At 32.8% G+C, this 20,575-nt stretch overlaps 2 protein-coding genes across 2 annotated transcripts in view; one reads left to right on the plus strand and one right to left on the minus strand.

Annotated features, from left to right (window-relative positions):
* The window catches only part of LOC139525332 (uncharacterized), a 33,236-nt gene extending 24,527 nt beyond the window's left edge, over positions 1-8,709 (minus strand). Inside the window, exons 1-4 of the mRNA XM_071320538.1 lie at positions 8,328-8,709; positions 6,937-7,056; positions 6,214-6,244; positions 873-907 (exon numbers count right to left, since the gene is read on the minus strand). Coding sequence (XP_071176639.1) covers positions 873-907; positions 6,214-6,244; positions 6,937-7,056; positions 8,328-8,709 — 568 coding nt within the window. The remainder of the gene's footprint in view (positions 1-872; positions 908-6,213; positions 6,245-6,936; positions 7,057-8,327) is intronic.
* An 8,897-nt stretch (positions 8,710-17,606) lies between these two features.
* Positions 17,607-20,544, plus strand: LOC139525333 (uncharacterized). Its single transcript, XM_071320539.1, has 3 exons — positions 17,607-17,685; positions 18,255-18,563; positions 20,366-20,544. Exons 1-3 carry the CDS (start codon positions 17,619-17,621, stop codon positions 20,542-20,544), a joined length of 555 nt encoding a protein of 184 aa, XP_071176640.1. The 5' UTR covers positions 17,607-17,618.
* The last annotated feature ends 31 nt before the right edge of the window (positions 20,545-20,575 follow it).

Here is a 20,575-nt window from a genome sequence, read left to right on the forward strand (position 1 = left end):
TGTCTGTTTTATATTGATCTAATAATTTTTTAATTAATACCTCATTTATATTAAGTTGTGCTATCCTGTATATGTCTGTTCCATAAGCCAATAGAATTTATTTTACCTCCTATATATTTCAAGCAATTTGATTGATTAAAAGCGACCTCATGGAGACCGTGTATATTTCATATGGGGTTCGAAGCCGTTTTTTTTTTAAACACGGTTAGTAGTAGTGTTAAGTCCCATTATACATTTATCTATATGTATAAAGATAAAAACACGGCGTTGAGGAAAAATCTGAAACGTTTTGATCAGACAACAGATGAAGAAATTGACAATGAACAATTGAAAAAGATGCAAAAACACATTAAAGCTAACAGGTTGCTATTGCTGGCATTTGCTTTTGTTAAGACCAATGGAAGTAGGTTCTTTATACTGAAGACTTGATCACTTTAATAGGTCACTGTTCTAAATGTCACATGTTAATATCATCAGTAAGATAAATTCGTAACTCAGTGTGCTAGTGACCTAATACGATATATATGTGGGATGATGGAATTTACTGAACCCATATATATCGCATTAGATGTAACTAATAATATTTTTACAACAAAGACACAAGGACTGCATTAGACAGTGTCATAAATGTACCTTGTGGAAGTTAGTTATTCATTAATTAGGCGTTTAACCTCAGAACTCCAAGGGAGTCTTGGGAGTCAGTAGCCATAATTTTGAAACATTTTTTTTGTTTTCAAACAATTATAAATGAACTACGAGTTTCTTCACAAATGAATACAATTGACTGAATTATTTGTTTTATAAATTGTAAATATATATGACCACCTTATATTCATTTAATGTCGAGTATATTATCAAATGCAAATACTCACGATTTTCTTTTATAATATCATCTATATCCTTTGAACTGAAAAAAAAAGTTATTTGGTTGAAGTTTACTTTTGTCATACAGATTTAAATGTCATCTTATGTGAGAAAATTCAAAGCAATACCAAAAAATGTTGATTTATCCAGTTCCGCATTTCCCCCAAAGTTCACATTAAGATTACCCTGGTTATGTTAATTGCGTTCTTCCATAATTTGAAAAAAAAATCTAATGTTTTAAAGAGCCAGTCTGTGATAAAACCATGCAAAATGGTCCAAATCCAAAATATTCCAATCAGACTGATATTTTGTATTTTAGATACCTTATATGTAATAACTATTTGTGCAAAATATTTTGAAAAAATATTCAGCCATTATTTGTGTATGCCGAACATTCGATAATTGTCTATTTCTGTACTGACAAATGGCCATTTCAAGCCTATTTTAGGGTATTTTAACCTGATTTTTTTTTGTTTTATAGAAAAAATACAGCTTAATGATAACAAATATCTTAACTAACAACTTAAAATGAAAGGAAATTATGATTATTCAAAAAGTTGTGAGATTTCTCAATACCCCTACTAATAGGTTGAAATTGCATGGTTTTGAAAAAGTGCCGATTCAGCAAAATTTGTATATTTTTAAAGGCTTGAATCTTGTAAGATCATGTTTTATTTTCAATAAAATGTAATATTTCATGAAGCTTATATATTTATCTACAAAATGCAAGAAAATGGTGCTCGGCAAATGATACCTTCTTACGGGAAAATAATAATTAAAGATAGGCGTGATGGCCATTTTGCCGATTTTTTGATTTTTTGTTCTGTTTCATTAGAATCTTTTTAAAAGTATGTAATAGTCAAAATATAAGAAAAATAATGACTGAACTAATGTTTACTGGTTATATTAATTGAATAAACCAAGTTTAACTTAGTTTAAATTATAAAATATATTAAAGGAGTAAACCCGGGAAAACCGCTTTTTTGCATTTTTTGCCCCTAAACTGAGCATTTTTACCATATGTTTAAAATCTTAACTTATTCAAAAGTAAATTACTTTAGTAACTTAAAATGGGCTGTTTTATTTACAATACTATGCACACTCATCAGGTAATATCATCATGAGTTCTTCACAATTTTAGCATTTTATAATAGTCTAGTTTTTAGACGCTTTTTTGTCTAAATTCAAAGTGGCCGCAATTGAGTTCACTCTTAAATTTTTAAAACATGTTGTATTTGATAATGATTCATAAAGCTGTTTAACATATAAGAGATAGAGACTCAACATGAATGCAACCCCTTGCAATTTAGACAAAAATACTATCATAAAAGTACTAAAAATTCTAAGCACGTCTCCTTCAGATGAAATCAGGGTATTTTCTTTTCTAAAATAGTATGAAAATGTAGACAAAATTGTACAAACTGCGCAGCCTTGTACATCCATGTTATCTATTTCCAGAAAAGAGGAAGATTTAATAGTTTTGTGAATTTCATAGAATTGTGCCTTACCTAGAAAAGTGCTATATTTTGTATATTGTGATAAAGCTTTATGTCAAATATAAAGAGACTACTCCTTGTAGTTCCTGATAAAACTGAAACTGAAATTTTGTGACGCTGACATGAACAAGTTCGTTATCCCTATGTCAATTCTGGGAGAACAGTTGACATAACAGTAATGTTAAGTTTCCTCCTAGAGTGTAATCTCTAACAATTTGAGGCTTGGGAATAAGACATGTAATAAAATAAACGGTATCAATTTTCTTGCACCAGATGCGCATTTCGACAATACATGTCTCTTCAGTGATGCTCGTGGCCAAAATATTTGAAATCCAAAGCTTATATAAAAGATGAAGAGCTATAATCCAAAAGGTCCAAAAAGTATAGCCAAATCCGTGAAAGGAATCAGAGCTTTGCATGAGGGAGATACATTCCTTAATTTATAATAATTTCTATCATTTTGTAACAGCAAATTTTAAAATACAGATGGCCTATTACTACCAGCTGAGACAAACACAAATATTTCAAATTGCAATAAAATTTATTTCATAACCACATGTAATAACCAGATATTCCGCAGGCTGCAGCTTTATACGACCACAGAGGTCGAACCCTGAACAGTTGGGGCAAAGTATGGACACAACATTTAAGCTTGATATAGCTCTGAATTTGGATTGTGCTTAAATAGTTGACACAACAGAATGAGTGTGGTCTAAGAACTTAAACTTAAAAACTTTAAAAAAATTAATTTGACATTTGCCTATTATGGTCCAATATCCAAAATCTAAATACATGGTTAGATTCAGCATATCATAGAACCCCAAGAATTCAATTTTTGATGCAATCAAATTATGTTCAATTTTTGACCCCATTAGACTTCAATGTGGACCAATTTGATAACCGAGCCCAAATATTAAAAATTTAAATACATGGTTAGATTGAGCATATTGAAGAACCCCATTTATTCAATTTTGTTGAAATCAAACAAAGTTTAATTTTGGACCCCGATTTGGACCAACTTGAAAACTGGGCCCATAATAAAAAATCTTAGTACATTTTTAGATTCAGCATTATCAAAGAACCCCAAGAATTAAATTTTTGTTAAAATCAAAATAAGTTTAATTTTGGATCCTTTGGACCTTAATGTAAACCAATTTGAAAACAGGACCAAAAATTAAGAATCTAAATTCACTGTTAGATTTGGCATATCAAAGAACCCCAATAATTCATTTTTTGATGAAATCAAACAGTTTAATTTTGGACCCTTTTTGGCCCTTAATTCCTAAATTTTTGGGACCAAAACTCCCAAAATCAATCCCAACCTTTCTTTTATGGTCATAAACCTTGTGTTTAAATTTCATAGATTTCTATTAACTTATACTAAAGTTATAGTGCGAAAACCAAATATCTTAGGATGACGACGACGATGTCAACGGCAACGTCATACCAATATGCGACCAAAATTTTTCATTTTTTGCGGTTGTATAAAAACAAATATACACAGATAAATGGTTAAACTGTTGAGCAGACAATTACAATTACCCAGCCACGTCCACTTGTATTTTTGTCCATCTGATGAGTTAATCCTTTTTCAACTGATTTTTATAATTCGTTCTTATGTTTTACTGTTATACCACTGTCCTAGGTTAGGGGAGGGTTGGGACCCCCCGCTAACATGTTTAACCCCGCTACATTATTTATGTATGTGTCTGTCCCAAGTCAGGAGCCTGTAATTCAGTGGTAGTCGTTTGTTTATGTGTAACATATTTGTTTTTCATTCATTTTTAGCTCACCTGGCCCTAAGGGCCAAGTGAGCTTTTCTCATCACTTGGCGTCCGTCGTATGTCGTCCGTCGTCGTCCGTCGTCGTCGTCCGTCGTTAACTTTTTACATTTTGAACTTCTTCTAGAGAACCACTGAATGGAATGAAACCAAACATGGCATGAATGTTCTTTATGAGGTGCTGACCAAGTGTTGTTACTTTGTAGCCGATCCATTATCCAAAATGGCCGCCAGCGGGGGACTTAGTTTAACATAGGACCCTATGGGAAATGCATACAAATGACTTCTTCTAGAGAACCACTGAATGGAATGAAACCAAACACGGAATGAATGTTCCTTATGAGGTGCTGACCAAGTGTTGTTACTTTGTAGCCGATCCATTATCCAAAATGGCCGCCAGCGGGGGACTTAGTTTAACATAGGGCCCTATGGGAAATGCATACAAATGACTTCTTCTAGAGAACCACTGATTGGAATGAAACCAAACATGACATGAACGTTCCTTATGAGGTGCTGACCTAGTGTTGTTACTTTGTCTCCGATCCATCATCCAAGATGGCTGCCAGCGGGGGGCTTAGTTTAACATAGGACCCTAAGGGAAATGCATACAAAAGTCTTCTTCTAGAGAACCACGGAATTGAATGAAATCAAACATAGCATGAATTGTCCCTTCTTTATGAGGTGCTGACCAAGTGGTGTTACTTTGTACCCAAATTTCATCTGTTTTTATATGATTTCAAAAACCCAAGTAGAGTCAGGTGAGCGATACAGGCTCTTGAGGGCCTCTAGTTTATATACATAAGGCCTTTAGTTTTCTCAAATCCCTCCCCCCCCCCCCATTTATTGAAACCCCCTTTGAGAATAATCCTTAAACACAATCCCATCCTTTCCTTTTAAATATAGAACCTTGTAGTACAGTTACAGAGAGATCGATCCATATACTTAAACCCAAGTTATTCTTTGGATACTAGAAACATGTTTCTTTTTGGCCCTTTTTTGGCCCCTTATTCCTACATATTTTGGACAATTAATCCAAAACTAAATCCCAACCTCCCCTTTGTTATATGGAGCATTGTGGTGCAGTTTGAGAGAGATCCATACAATTACACACAAGTTATTGTCTTGAAACTAGAAAAATGCTTGTTTTTTGGCCCCTTTTTGGCCCTTTATTCCTAACTTTGAACCCATGACCCCTTTAAATGAATCCAAACCTTCTACGTGTGGTTTTAAACATTGTGATACAATATCAGAGCAATTGAAATACTTATACACAAGTTATTATCCTTAAACTATAAAATGCTTGTTTTAGGCCCCTTCTGGGCCCTTAATTCCTAAACGGTTGGGACCATCATCCCCAAAATCGATCCAAACCTTCCTTTTGTGGTATTGAACCTTCTGAAAAAAAATCATAAAGATCTATACCCTTAAACTAAAGTTATTGTCCGGAATATAAGTCTACTTTGATCAGTTTTAGTTAAAATATTAAGGGGCAAAAACTATTACAATTAGTGCATGTTATAGATATTTGGGAGCATTTTTTTACCAATTTTCCAATATTTGCCAGGCTAAATTTTTTTACTTGTCTTAGAACTGATATGCACCTTTAAAAAAATCCTAAAAGTTGACAAAAATAAATATGATCTTGAGAGAAAACACCTACTGAGTACATGTACTACATGCAAGTTATCTAATACATCTGTTGCACGAACCTCTCTGGCAACCTGCCAAAAGGTAACAAAAATGTCAAAATGCATTTTTTCTTTTTTTTTGATAATGTTCTTTGCAAAATATAACAAGATAATGCTATATTTAAGAGATATATAAATTATCCAGACCTTTAAAAAGAACCTAAATATGGTGATTTTTTTGCATTTTTTTTTTAATAATTCACAAATATGCAAATAAGGCTGTAAAATGAAAAATAGTGTGAATTTACAAAAAAAAATTTTTTTATCTTAACTCCTAAATACCCAAAGATTTTGAAAATATAGATAATTTTGCCCAGTTATAACTACCAATTTGGACGAAATTTGAGATTTTGCATGGTTTTATGGCAGACTGGCTCTTAATACCTTGATCTCCATGATCTCTTGCGTTGTTTTTCTGCAAATAAAAAAACAAAAAAAATGGTTAAAACTTAAAACATTTGTTTTAAATATGTCTTAGTGTATAGAAAGATAAAAATAAGAAAATGAAGTATGCGTGTCAATGAAACAACTCTCCATTCAAATTTAAAAATTGTAAAAGTAAACCATTATAGGCCAATGAACCATTTGTCAGAAACGAAAAAAATAGTACTAATTCAAGTTATTTGAGAACCATATTGGGCTGCTTAAAATGTCAAAATTACCAGTCAAATTTAAAACATTAGATGAACCTCACTATCTGCTGAACACTTTTATTATTATTTTAATTGAAAGTTGGAATACGGTTATCAAAATTCCCGGATATTAGTTTAGTTCTAATTCTTGAGAGACGGTGAAATGAAGAAAGAGGTGGCAAACATTTTAATAAATCATGGTAAAAGATTACGTGACAATGGAAGTTTACAGTTGTTATATCATCACCATCCCCCTAAAAAAAGAGAGATAAAAGTCCCCATCCCCCTAAAAAAAAAGAGAGATAAATCCCCATCCCCCTAAAAAAGTTTTTTTTTCATTGTAAACCGGGGAATCTGTACACTATCGCTATTCGAAATTATTCGATACTTGTTGAGAGATTTTTGTTTTTCTGAATAAAACTTCATCAGTACTGCTCAAACTCAAACAATGAAAACTGTGTAAGTATTTATTTACCTTTCTTTTGCTTTTTTCTGTAGCAGTTTACTACACAGGCAGCTAATATAATGAACACAACAGCACCGAGAACACCAGCTACAATAGCTTCTACCTTCACGGAAGATTCCGAATGAGGTTCTACAATAATACAATTGAAAAAAATGTGTTAGAAAGTCAAACATGTCAAGTTGGAAATAGGCATATGCAATTTGAACGTTGGAAATGTCCACTGAGAAATGTATAATTTAATCTAAAATATGATAACTTGGAAGTGAGTAATGTCAAGTTGTCCTTTCAAACAGAGAATCAGAATATCATTCCCGGATATGGATAAAGCCAGTATGGATATTCTTTAAAATATTTATACTGGAAAAGAAAGGATATGAGGTATCTTTTGATAACACGAAGTCACAATAAAAGCAACCAAAGTCAAATGGACGGTACTTCCATCACTGAACGCATTCTAAAAGTCAGCATTTCCTTCGACATTAAGAAACACTCTAACCGTATCTTTAGTTAGTTAGATAAGTGTATGTTTATCAATTTCATCACTTTTCAGTTTTATAAGTGTGTTCTTTCCTCATAGATGACAAGTTCATACAACATAGACCAATCAAATAATATATCACAACCATAATACTATATCTATAAAACGAAAGAGGCAAGTCATGTTCTTACAAAAAAAATCTCTAATAAAATGACAAAACAGTTGTTACATAACATTGCATATCTCTGCTGCTTACAGTCAAACGTAAACTTATACGTTTGATATATGTTGTCTCTTTGACACATTCCCCATTTTCATTCTCAATTTTATTATAGTATAAGTGTCTTGTAATATATGCGGGATAATTTAAAGAAAATGGAGACATACGGATTATGCTTTTATTAGACCAACGAGTTGTTCTTTCACGTGCAAAGAGATTGTAAATAATTACACTAGATTCAGTGTTAAATATCTCCATTCCGAATGGACGTGGCTTCTTACTTATACATCCCCAAGGAAATGGTATGCCCTTCTTAAATGTGTGTACATTGGGAGACGTAGAAGTTTACCATTTGTTTCTGTTCTCTTGCAAGATTATCTATCGTCTATCGTTTTTAATTAATGATTTCATAAAACCATAAAACAAGGTTCAACCAGACATTTTTTTATACAAATGTCCCGTACCAAGTCAGAATATTGCAGTTATCAAATATAAAAAAGAAGATGTGGTATGATTGCCAATGAGATAAATAGTCTGTTTCTATATATATTGGCGTTTGTTTCTGTTACAGTTTCATTGTTTCTGTTCTTCCTTGTTTGTTTTTTCTTAATGTTTTTCTCGGTCTTAGTTTGTAATCGGAATTTGTTTTCGCTTACTATTGAATAGCAGTACTGTTGGTTCACTTCCAATTTGAACACTTACCAATTATATTTACAGTAAAACTTGTATTGTCTTGTCCTATCGAGTTGCGTACCATAAGAGTGTATTGACCACTGTGTGAAGAATTAGTTTTTCCTATGGTTAGTGTCAGTAGATGAATTGCGTCATTACTAATATCAGATATCAGAACATTGTTGTCTGAAATTAAGATCCGATTGGTCTGAGAGCTGTTGGATCTGAAATACCACGTGATGTTGGGTTGAGGAAAAGCTACTATCTTAGTTTCTAATGTAAACATCCCTCCAGCCTCGATAGAGATCTCGTCCCGGTTGTTTGTGCTCTGATCTTTGTGCGGTGAACCTGCGATATTTGGTATTGAGAATAACTTAGACATACAAATCCATTCAAGAATTGTCAGATGCATTAAGTAGAACATAAAAAGTATATATAAATGATGCTGAAAATAACTTTTCGTTCTAACGAGAGTGGAATTTCAGTAGATGGTAGTTAATTAAGCGTATAACAAAACATAGTAGCTAGAAAAGAAATGAAGTTATTTCTTGAACATGCAAACAATAAAAAGTACCTGCATGACCCGTTGTCGTTGGTATGTTCGTAAGACCTTAGTGCTAAACATGACTTATTTATTCTAACAGTTATTTTAAGAAATACAAGTTCACTAGCAGGGGTGAACCCTGAGAAAATTAACCTTATGACACAGATTTCAGTATCATATGCCAATGTCATAATGAAGAGACCATTTATATCAGGCCAATATCGGAGCATGGACTTCTTGGGGAAAGTTTACTCGGGTTTACGCGAAGCTATAAAGACAAAGTTATGTAAATAAGTTGTGCATATTCAAAAGTAATTTTCTTACAGAAGACACTTAGTCTGAAATGAAGTCTGTCTGGCTGAATGAGACCATTATCGACAGAAACCGTATAGTTTCCTGTGTCCTCACACTTAGAAGTCATATTCAGACTGCTGTTCGTGACGTCATTTTCTGTCAGCAATATGGCGTCGGTTCTATCTCGTGTCCATGTTACGTTAGGTAGAGGTTTGCCTTCTACATCGACATAAGCTGTATATGTTTGTCCTTCTGTCATAGATGTATTTGTAGTGTTGAACATCAAGACTGATCCTTTATCTGAAAAGGACAAGTACATGATATTTACATACTTTACTCAATACAAGATACGAGATGCAATATATGTGTTCCAGACCGTATGAGGATTTTGACCGTACGCGTACGGTCTGGACCGTATGCGTACGGTCTGGACCGTATGCGCACATTTTCAAAGTACGCGTACGGTCTGGCTGATATTAAGAAGTTGGTCAAGTTTATTAAATAAAAATGTAAATAACAGATCAACAAATCTTATATCTCAAATTAATATAAAAAGTTCAATTGATATTGAAATGAAAACATAATATTTTAACTTTCTAAAAAGGTCACGCTAGTTTAATCTGTTAATCTCCTGTAATTAGCATGTCAGTAGACATGTTACGAAAAGGTATATTCTCGTCGCTGAGGTTGACAAATTACCCTTTTTTGGGGACGGTGTCAAAACATTGATTATAGATAAAAATTAAATCATGTGCGTCTTGGTGAATTCAAATCACATTTACGTAATATCCTAATATTATGACACTTGCTTTTGTGATATTGTTGACTATCAAACGACTTGAAAGTTGTACGCGTGTAATAGTGGGTGGGATAGAAAAAGGGGGGCTGAGAGTTATACAAGTTCATTCGATTCTAGATTGATTATATATACATAGTAAGCCAGTTAGATAATAATTTTATTGTTGTATTACAGTTCTTCTTCTTCTTATGGTATCCAGTTATCCATCAGATTTTTGATGATTACTAACTGCTAAATCAGTTCCTGAAAAAGTTTAACGTATGGCTTTATTAATCCCACACAACGCGCTATTGTCTGATTGATTTCTTCTCTCGGGTGTCTCCATAAGCTTCCATTGACTCTGAAAGTTTTGAAACGCCTTATATCGTGTTCGACATATACCCGCCACTCTTATTTACACAAATTCATTTTTTTTACATTTTCTTCTTTCTGCTCGTCGTTTAGCTCTTAGTTGATGCCTTTTTCAAATCTAATCCTAGCCCCCTCCCTCTCCCTAAAAAACCAACTGGTAGAGTACACATCTATAAAACGCCATAATAATTATTTTAGGAAACCCCTAGCATTGTTAGCTTATATAGAGGAAAGACCCATCGGCCATCGGTGTTAATTTTCCTATTGTCATTTTCTTATGAAACGGTTGGCGAATTTCAACCAAACTTTCCAAGAATTTGAAAAATACAAAATATCTGCATAAGGTGGTGTTAAGGTGTAGATGCAAAGTCATTATGTAATGCTTTTGAAACTCTGCGGGAATGTTCAACTGATGAGTAGTGAGTCATATTTTACACAAACCTCTTATCGTTCTAAACAGGCATTAAATATTTGCCACTGAACGTTATGTAACCAATAATCAATCAATCACAAACACCTTATAAAGAAAATACAAATTGAGCTGAAACTGTTTAAATTAAGACAAAGTTGGAAGAAAATAAAGGAAGAAAAGTCATGCCCTCGAAGCTATGTGACCGGGAGTATAAATTTTCTACATTAGAATGCAACATGATTCGAGTTGAAATTGTATAAAACTCATGTCTATGTGTTTTAAAACAGACCCCGTCAGATAAAAATTTAGGTGGCAAACAACTGGATCAAAATACATAAACTTCTTTGTTTGCTTTTCATACCTATATAAAAATGACCGTTACATATATTCACGAGCAGGTATTTGTAAAGCAGTTTATAATAATTAAGATTATTTGCAACTTCTATCAATTTTGCAAGGGCTCGACCGAAATATTTACACACGCATGTACCCCGTGTATCCGTTGCATTTACATGACCGCTCCCTCCCCCCTCCAAATATAATATTTCAACGGGGAACTTTAAAAAAAAAATGAAAAAAAGAAAAAGAATGCATATGCAAAGGAACATGCATGAACTGCAAACATGTAAATGTAAAATAAAAAAAAAACATTCCTTGTGGTAGTAAGTGTCAACTTGAGCGAGAGTACAAAAATAGGATTCAGATATATAGAATTAAACAAGCCGACCGTGCAAGGGCTGTATAGCCAGTCAAGGTCGTTAAAAACTTCCATTTGTTAAATTAAACAAACATTTAATTTTAATTGTACGCTTATTCATTTTATCCATCTAATGCAAAAATAATATAGATCTAAAACTACAAATTTTTGGAAATTGTTTTTTTTTTTAATTTAAGCCATATGATACCAAAACATGTACGGTCCAAATACTCGTATGGTCTGGAACATATGTAATCAGAACTATATAAAGCTTCATCTCTTGCCTTTCTGTAAGGATTAATGAAAGCAGAAGCTAGACTATTACATCATGTCTTCATTTTATTCGGTTGTTATATGAAATAAAAGATGTTGAATCATTAAAATTTGTAGACATGGTATAGCGTAAACAATGGTTAACAATCACGTAATTTTGAACGCATATCCGCCTAGACGTTAGCGGCGTTCGTTTTATTTTCAACGAGACGCTAGTAATTAATGTAAACTATAATGGCGGCGACCTGTGGACCGTCCCTAAATTGAAGGCTGAACTGAGCATTATTGGAAAACGCATCTACTCGTCCCTAGTACAAATACTGCGAATAAATTACTCGGGTATGCATCCTAAAAATGTGTTTTTCTATTGCGTATTATTTTCTGTGACATTTTTCTTTTCAGGTTTATGTACCAACCCTTCATTGGATTTCACTAGTTTTGTGTTCTCTCTAAATTGACATTGCTTTTTTTAACACTAGAGAAATGAAAATGTAGTTTGTGAATCAAATAATGAACTTACATAAAACATCCAGAAAGACGTAATTTGTTGTCGGATCTCCGATGCCATTGGTTGCATTACATGTGTAGTTGTTAGTATCGGTTCTGTTTAAATTATCTATAGTCAGAATATTACTGGTTTGTTCGGAAATCAGTTCTGAATTAATAAACCATCTAAAATTGTTGACTGTAGGATTACTGTCCAGGATTAAGCAGGATATATTATATTGTTGAGTTCCTTCTATTGGGATTCCATTTGGATAAACATCAATGTCCGGGGGATCTAAAAGAAAAGTCAATGAACAATAACTCTAGCGACGACAAACTCGATGCTAACAATGTGAAAATAAAAGTTTATTTCGACTTATTTTTCTTTAATAAAGCAGATAATGGTTTATGTTCAAACGAAAAGTTAACACTTCATTATTATGAACACTATCACAAAAAATGACGTCTTCACTATCCAGACCATGACATAATCAATTTAAACAAAATGACATCAACAATATAAGTCATATAGCGGGATGGTCATCTGAATGTTCTTTTTTGGCGGAGAGGGGTGGTTAAGGGTGGAATATACAGTTTCACCTGTTACTAAAACGGCTTTTTGTTTCTTTACTTTTTACGCATATAGTTTTTACTTTGTGTTGTGCAGAATATACATGGTCATCTTGTTTTAAAAAGTTTTTTTTAGTTCTTACCAGTCCAAAATATTCATTTCATTCTAAAACGTGTCACCAGTATGACAGCATCACTTTGACAATATTTCTGCTAAAAATTGCCAAGATCCTTCAAACACTTTGACAAAAACCCAACTTAAGTTTTCAAAGCTTCTTAAAGTTCGCCAAATTAAATTAAAATTGAGAATGGAAATGTGGACTGTGTCAAAGAGACAACAAACCGCTCTAAAAGCAGAAAACAGCCCAAGGCAACCAATTAGTCTTCAACACAGCCAAAAAATATCGCATCCAGAAGCGCGCTTCAGTACAAACCAACAGTGTGTCTACCCTTTCCAACAATTTTGCTATGATTACAACCAACAGTTCACATGATTCTTATTTTCAAAACAATTGACAAGATTCACCTCTTACAATTACTGCTGTCAACTCTCCTATCTAACAAGTATGACATGATATCTTTTAATTGTACACCCTGACACCTTTCGCTATTTAGGGAGATACCTTCGAAAAGTTCCAACATATATAAAAATGAGATATAAGATATACGCCAGCAACCAAACGATTAAGATAACCAAAGCAAATCTATAATATCTTACATGTAATTGATAAGTATATTCTAGATGATTCTTCCTGTTCTTCACCACTCTCCGCAAAACAATACAATCGCTCCGAATTATCGGTCCTGTTCCCTGTATACGTTAGCGTACTGGTTCCCGATGGTCCTGTTTCATCAAACGTTGTTATTGTATAATTGTCATGAATCTGACGTCCAGATACGAACCATGTAAAATGTGGTAGAGGACGACTTCTAGCTGAACACGTGACATTGACTTCATCTTTCTCTTGTAGAGTTATGTTTTCTTTTATTTCCATATCTACAGCAACTAACGGTACTGTTACATAAAAGAGTTTATATATTTAATTACTTTATGTAAAACGAATCGGTTTGCTTAATTTTTTTTTTAAACCAAAACGGTTTAATGTACGTGTGGATGTGTGTTTTTTTCCAACAAATCTTTTTTTCATGGGGAAATCTTTCCCGGATAATTGATATAGACATCTTACCCGGCCACGTCCACTTATATTTTTGTCCATCTGATGAGCTAAGCCTTTTTCAACTGATTTTTATAGTTCTTTCTAATGTTGTACTGTTATACCACTGTCCCAGATTAGGGGGAGGGTTGGTATCACGCTAACATGTTTAACCCCGCCACATTTTTAAGTATGTGCCTGTCCAAAGTCAGGAGCCTGTAATTCAGTGGTTGTCGTTTGTTTATATGGTACATATTTGTTTTTCGTTAACTTTTTTATATAAATAAGGCCGTTAGTTTTCTCGTTTGTATTGTTTTACATTGTCATATCGGGGCCTTTTTATAGCTGACTATGCGGTATGGGCTTTGCTCATTGTTGAAGGCCGTACGGTGACCTATAGTTGTTAATGTCTGTGTCATTTTGGTCTCTTGTGGACAGTTGTCTCATTGATAATCATACCACATCTATGGCAAGCCGTTGTGTAATTTATTCTCTTTAAGAATAGTAAGAATAAACAAAACTTTTTCAACTTGTAATTTTTACAATAATTGGCAGATTGCCGGATAAAAGCAGGTGTATCGTAGTATTTTTGTTATTCATATTTTCCACTGAACTGATTCAGCTACATGCTTGCAGTAACGTATAATCATCGTATATAAAAGCGCTCAAACTACTCTTATATATAGGTGGCGTATTTGTTAATATTAGAAAATGATTTTTTTAATATTGAAAAATCAACCTGAATATTTAATATTAGATATTCATTTTTAATATTAAAAAATAAGACCATTTATTAATATTAGAAAATGATTTATTAATATTAAAAAATGATTTTTTAATATTAATAAATAGGATTTATTTTTAATATTAAATATTATTTTTTAATATTAAATATTATTTTTTAATATTAAATATTATTTTTTAATATTAAATATTATTTTTTAATATTAATAAATCGAATATTTAATATTAAAAACTGATTTTTTAATATTAAAAAATAAAACCTATTTATCAATATTAAAAAATTAATATTTTTTAATATTAAAAAATAATATTTAATATTAATAAATGATTTATTAATATTAATAAATAGGGAATAAATTCCACAACGGCTTGCCATACACATCTTCTTTTTTATATCTTAAGTTTTATTATACTGTTTGTATCACCCTGTACCAAAAGATATGGTTATAATGATGTATTAACACTGTCTGTCCGTCTGTATGTCTATCCGTCAGCCCAATGAAATTTCCGTCTGTTTGTCTAAAAAAAAATCCGTCCGTCCAAAAAAATCTCAATGCTTTTCCCTCAAGAACTGCAATATTGTAAATTATTGACCATGGTACGGTGACCTGTAAAAATTATTTAATCTTCGACATTTGATCAGGTCCGAATTGTTGTTTCATTGGCAATGATACGAATTTTTCTTATTTTAATATGTTTAACATTTTTGTCGCATTTTTCTAGAGAACTACAACTAATAGCTTCCTTTTACTTGTTATCAGACTTCGTGGCATCCTGCAGTACTAGTTTGTGGCGTGGGTTTCCGATTCATCGCTTATCAAATTCCTGTTTACCAAATGCTGTTAAATCATTCTGACACATACTGACCGTTGATATATAACAACCGTAACGAATAAGAGTTTCTGAAACCTAAATTACATTTCTAACTTGTGTTTTTTCCGAAAGTTTTTTTTTAAATTCCTTCTTTCTGCTATTTTTTTCGTACTTAATTTTTTACGAATAACGGAACATCATTACCACAGTTAAACAGATGGTGTTAATGTAAGAGTCCCCCCCCCCCCCTCCTACCCCAAACCTCCTTTATGTAACGATGTCGATACATGTGGTATGAGTGCCATTAAGATAAATCTCCGGAAACGACCGTCAGATACATAAAAAAAAAAGAGATTCAGTCTGAATGACAGGGAATTAGTTAAGCAACAATACGTAAACACTATGAAAGAAGCCTACATGACAAAATGTGAAACAATGAATGTCCCTGGAGGAAGTTTCAATATCTTTCAGTAACATTTATTTAGTTCTTTTACTAATAAGATACTATAATCAGTCTCTAACATACTTTCTTACCGTTCACATCAACAGTAATAAAGCCTTCCGAAAAATCCGAAACATCCCCACTATACAAAGCTTTACATGTGACGTTATTTTGATGGTAAAAAGACAAAGCTCTTAAAATAGTCATAGAAAATGTTAATGATGGCCAGTCACAAGAGGCATCGAACACGGTTCTATTTGGGTATTGAAATGGTTCACAAGTGTTATTAATTCTCCAGCTAGCTATTTCAATATCTAAGAACGACGATTCGAAAGCAACAAATCTCGGAGTTCCCGTTACTACACAAGTGAAATCTATGTTGTCTCCTTCTATAACCGGAAGTGTTTGGTCTACAGTCAAGTTGACTGTCTTTGATGTTGTTCCTGTAAAATACAATTTGCTTTAATACAACATTCAACCTTGCTACATTTTGCTTGGATCAATGTGCATATTAATAATTTTGGTTATTCGTTCTGTTACGGATTTTTTTTCTTATTTTTAACTTAATTGATTTGTATTGTGTTAATGGTCTAATGAGAATGAACAAAGTTTATTATTTAGGCGTCTAACTTCTTCCAAACATTAACAAACTATTTATTGTATTCACTTATAACAAAGAATATAGAAAATGAAGATGTGGTATGATTGTCAGTGAGACAACTCTCCACAAGAGACAAAAATGACACAGAAATTAACAACTATAGGTCACCGAACGGCCCTCAACAATGAGCAAAGCCCATACCGCATAGTCAGCTCAGTATAAAAGGCCCCGAGATGACAATGTAACACAATTTAAATGAGAAAACTAACGGCTTAATTTATGTACAAAAAAAAACGAAAAACAAATATGTAACACATAAGCAAACGACAACCACTGAATAACAGGCTCCTGACTTGGGAAAGGCACATACATATATTAAACATGTTAGCGGGATCCCAACCTCTCCCTAACCTAGAACAACTGGTATAACAGTACAACATAAGACAGTTATTTTTTTATATAGACCATAAATTTTCTGAATTATTTCATTTGTACTTTAATATGCTCTACATTTGCGAGTTCTAAAATTAAATGAAGGGTATCGAAAAACATGTATTTATTACGAAACTACTGGCATAATCTATCAAATTTGTCGTTAGGCTTTCTTAATTTTCGGGTTTAAAAATGTGTTTTAAAAGATAAAACATACTGAATATTAAAAAAGTCATCTTAAACATTATCCACAAACTATTCTGACATAAATTATTAATCAATTAAAACTTACTTTGAAAATAAACAAAACAATACACCGAAATCCAAAATATGTTCCTCCACGCCATTTTGGACAAGGTCCTTATCGAAGTAAGAGAAATAATTTCATACAAAACAAATTACAGCTATCTAAGACAAAGTCATAAAACTATAAATTGTGTTGACTTAGAATATTTACAAATGTAGGGTGGGTTTTACAACGGTTATAATCAAGTGTTAGTCCGTATGTTGTCGTTAAGACAATAACTTTGGCAGTATGATGGAAATGTAACACGAACAGTACACAGGTATGTTACTCAACAAAACTTGATAATGTTGTCATATTTTATTAAAAAATTAATCACAAACATCAAATTCGTAAATTTCTGGTATACATCAGAATTTAATAATGCAATGCTGTTTTATGTCTATTCAGGTATATAGAACTGCAATGGTTGGTACAAGGTCATCACGGCTGTTCGCTTTAATGGTGATTTTACATTTAACAGTTTGTGAAGGTAAGCTTTGATAAAAAAAAAAATAAAAAAAATAGAGATGTGGTATTATGACCAAAGTCTTGTAAAGGACGAAGATGGGACGGTTACAGGTCACATGACAGTCTTCAACAATGAGCAAAACCCCAACAGTATATTTAGCTATAAAAGGCCTCGACATGACAAAACATAAATCAATTTAAAAGTCAAAAACAACTACAACTTTAATCGAACTACTTTTATGGCAGACCTTTTAAGTAGCTATAACTACTGGATTACATCTTCCAGATTTTGGGTATACGTATACGTATTACTATTTGGAATGTAGCAGGGATGACCATGATTATTTACTTAACACTTCCCCTAACAAGTACCGGTCTTAGAATGCTCGTACTTACTAAAAAGTTCTAAAACGAATGTCCATAAATGAATGAACCATTTTCTACAAGACTTTAGATCACTGTACGGCCTGTTCATTGTACAATGAAAAAAAAACCAAGCCGTAAAGTATTATGGTAATTTATATCTATATCCTAACATTTATAGATCCGCACACACTAAACAAAACCAAATATTCGTTTTTTGTTTTTCAGGACAGCTGACTTTTTCTACGGGTTATATCATTGAGGGACAGCCAATAACAATTTTCTGTAGAATACCTGATTTTAATGGCATAGCTCACTGGATTAAAGATGACGAACAGTTCACAGCAACAACTTGTAGTAATTCTGGTTTTTGTAAGGTAGAAAATGAAGGCACGAGATACAGGTATGCCAGTAATGTTTCTGGTATATCTGTGACCATTAGTAATATAGCCAGAAACGAAGAGAGAGATTGGAAATGTGGCCATCCTGGATATGATTCAACAGTCTACAGAATACGGTATAATGAGAATGTTTTCAGTAAGTATAATCAAAATCAATACTCTGATATTTTTGCTGATGATAGCACTATTCCTGTGATTGGGGAAAACAAGTTGTATAAGTCGAACACAAAATAATATATATTTTATTCAGATTTTTTTTTTATTCTGAAGGAGTTTGGGGAGGGGCAAAAAAGATTCATCTTTTTATTTGTTCTACCTATTAATTTCATGTAGTGTAGACGTTTTTTTTTTCAAAAGTGATTATTTTCTTTAGAAGGGTGGTTAAATATTTCGCGGTGGTGTCTTGTCAAGGCTATTTTTTGCCTTGTTTGTTTGCTTTTTGGCCTTGAATGTGTGTCCCTTATATTTTATTAAGTATGTATTTGCATTCAGGTATCGCAGATCAAATGTATTCGTTTATAGTGTGTTGATTTACCTTTTTTGATTGAGTTAAGCCTTCCAATTGATATTTTATCGTGTGTTTTTCTATGTTGTGTGATGGTGTACTATTGTTTCAGAAAAAGGGAGAAGGTTAAAACGTTTAATCCCGCTGCAAATGTTTGCACCTGTCCTAAGTCAGGAATCTGATGTACAGTAGCTGTCGTTTGTTTATGTAATTTATACGTGTTTCTCGTTTTTTATATAGATTAGACCGTTGGTTTTCCCGTTTGAATGGTTTTACACTAGTAATTCTGGGACCCTTTATAGCTTGTTGTTCGGTTTGAGTCAAGGCTCCGTGTTGAAGGCCGTACATTGACCTATAATGGTTTACTTTTATAAATTGTTATTTGGATGGAGAGTTGTCTCATTAGTTTAAACAATATTTTATTCAAAAAGTGCATGAAATATAATTATAGAAATGTGTAAAAAAACGTTTAATAGGTTAACATAATCAAAAAAAGGGGTTACCCAAACCCTGGTATCCTATATTTTTCCTATTCAAGGTATACCAGTGTATTTTCATAGATCTCCGTTTTAGTAGAACTTATATCGAAATAATGCATCCAAGCAAATTTGATTTCGTCATTATCCGAATGAGTTTGCCTCCATGGGGTAAATCTGCAACTTCAGTTTGATTTCAGGCTTTATTCTTCTCATTTTACATGTATACGCGATTGTTCTGGAGTCAAAAATATATATGAATTTGTTTTAAAGCAATCACATTCTCTCTAGTTTTCTTCATGACATCTTTAAATATAAATCACGATCTCCAATTCTCAAAACGTCCATTGTATACGCGCGTTTGTTATCCGACCCCTCATCCGGGACACTTTCAGCGCCACATGACACTTTTATTGGTATTAGAGATTTGCGCATCCGCAAACGGAAGGCCGGACGAATAGGTATGGATTGTGTCATCCGAACTTACAAAGTGATAAGAGTTAAATGCTATGCTTCAACTGTAGTTTACACATACTTTATTGTCCAAAAACATTGACAATAGGGTTAGACACAAGTTTTGCGACTTTGAACGTCTTCTTCACGACTGTAATAAATAAGTGAGAGGTTTGGTTCCGTAGAATATATATGTGGTCTCTATATTATTATGTATACAAACAACATATGAAACCATTCTTGAGTATAAGTGTTATTTTTTTTTATTGGGCCTGGGACTTTCCCCATTACGTTGATGTAATTGAACTTTTGAGGTTAATTTGTCATTGTTTTTCACATTTTCGAGAACTTTTGTCATTTATTTCCCAAGAACTTTTAAATATCAACTTCAGTAATTTTGATTGCCCTTAAACACATTTGATACTCTTCTTTATTTTAAACTTAATCCAAGCAACATTCCCACATGTATTTGAAAAGTTATCCATGTCTTTATCTGAATTACAGTTATATCCGATAGTGTAGTAGTAGATGGATTGGACAGGAATGTAACACTAGGAGATGATATACCCACTGTTACACTAACTTTTACTACGGGATGTATGCATCCATATCCAACAGTTGCTGTTTACTCCAAACAAGTAAGTATTCCATGTAATGTTAGGGAATGTAACACTAAGAGATGATATACCCACGGTGACCCTGACTTTTACTACG

This window comes from Mytilus edulis, chromosome 5 (genome assembly GCF_963676685.1).
Source record: "Mytilus edulis chromosome 5, xbMytEdul2.2, whole genome shotgun sequence".
NCBI classification, from domain to species: domain Eukaryota; kingdom Metazoa; phylum Mollusca; class Bivalvia; order Mytilida; family Mytilidae; genus Mytilus; species Mytilus edulis.

What these genes read in the sequence shown, in the direction of transcription:
- LOC139525333 (XM_071320539.1), top strand. Translation starts at nt 17,619, where the DNA reads ATGGTTGGTACAAGGTCATCACGGCTGTTCGCTTTAATGGTGATTTTA. An exon ending in ACATTTAACAGTTTGTGAAG is followed by an intron (nt 17,686 to 18,254) that starts GTAAGCTTTGAT and finishes TTTGTTTTTCAG; the next exon opens with GACAGCTGACTTTTTCTACG. An exon ending in GTATAATGAGAATGTTTTCA is followed by an intron (nt 18,564 to 20,365) that starts GTAAGTATAATC and finishes TCTGAATTACAG; the next exon opens with TTATATCCGATAGTGTAGTA.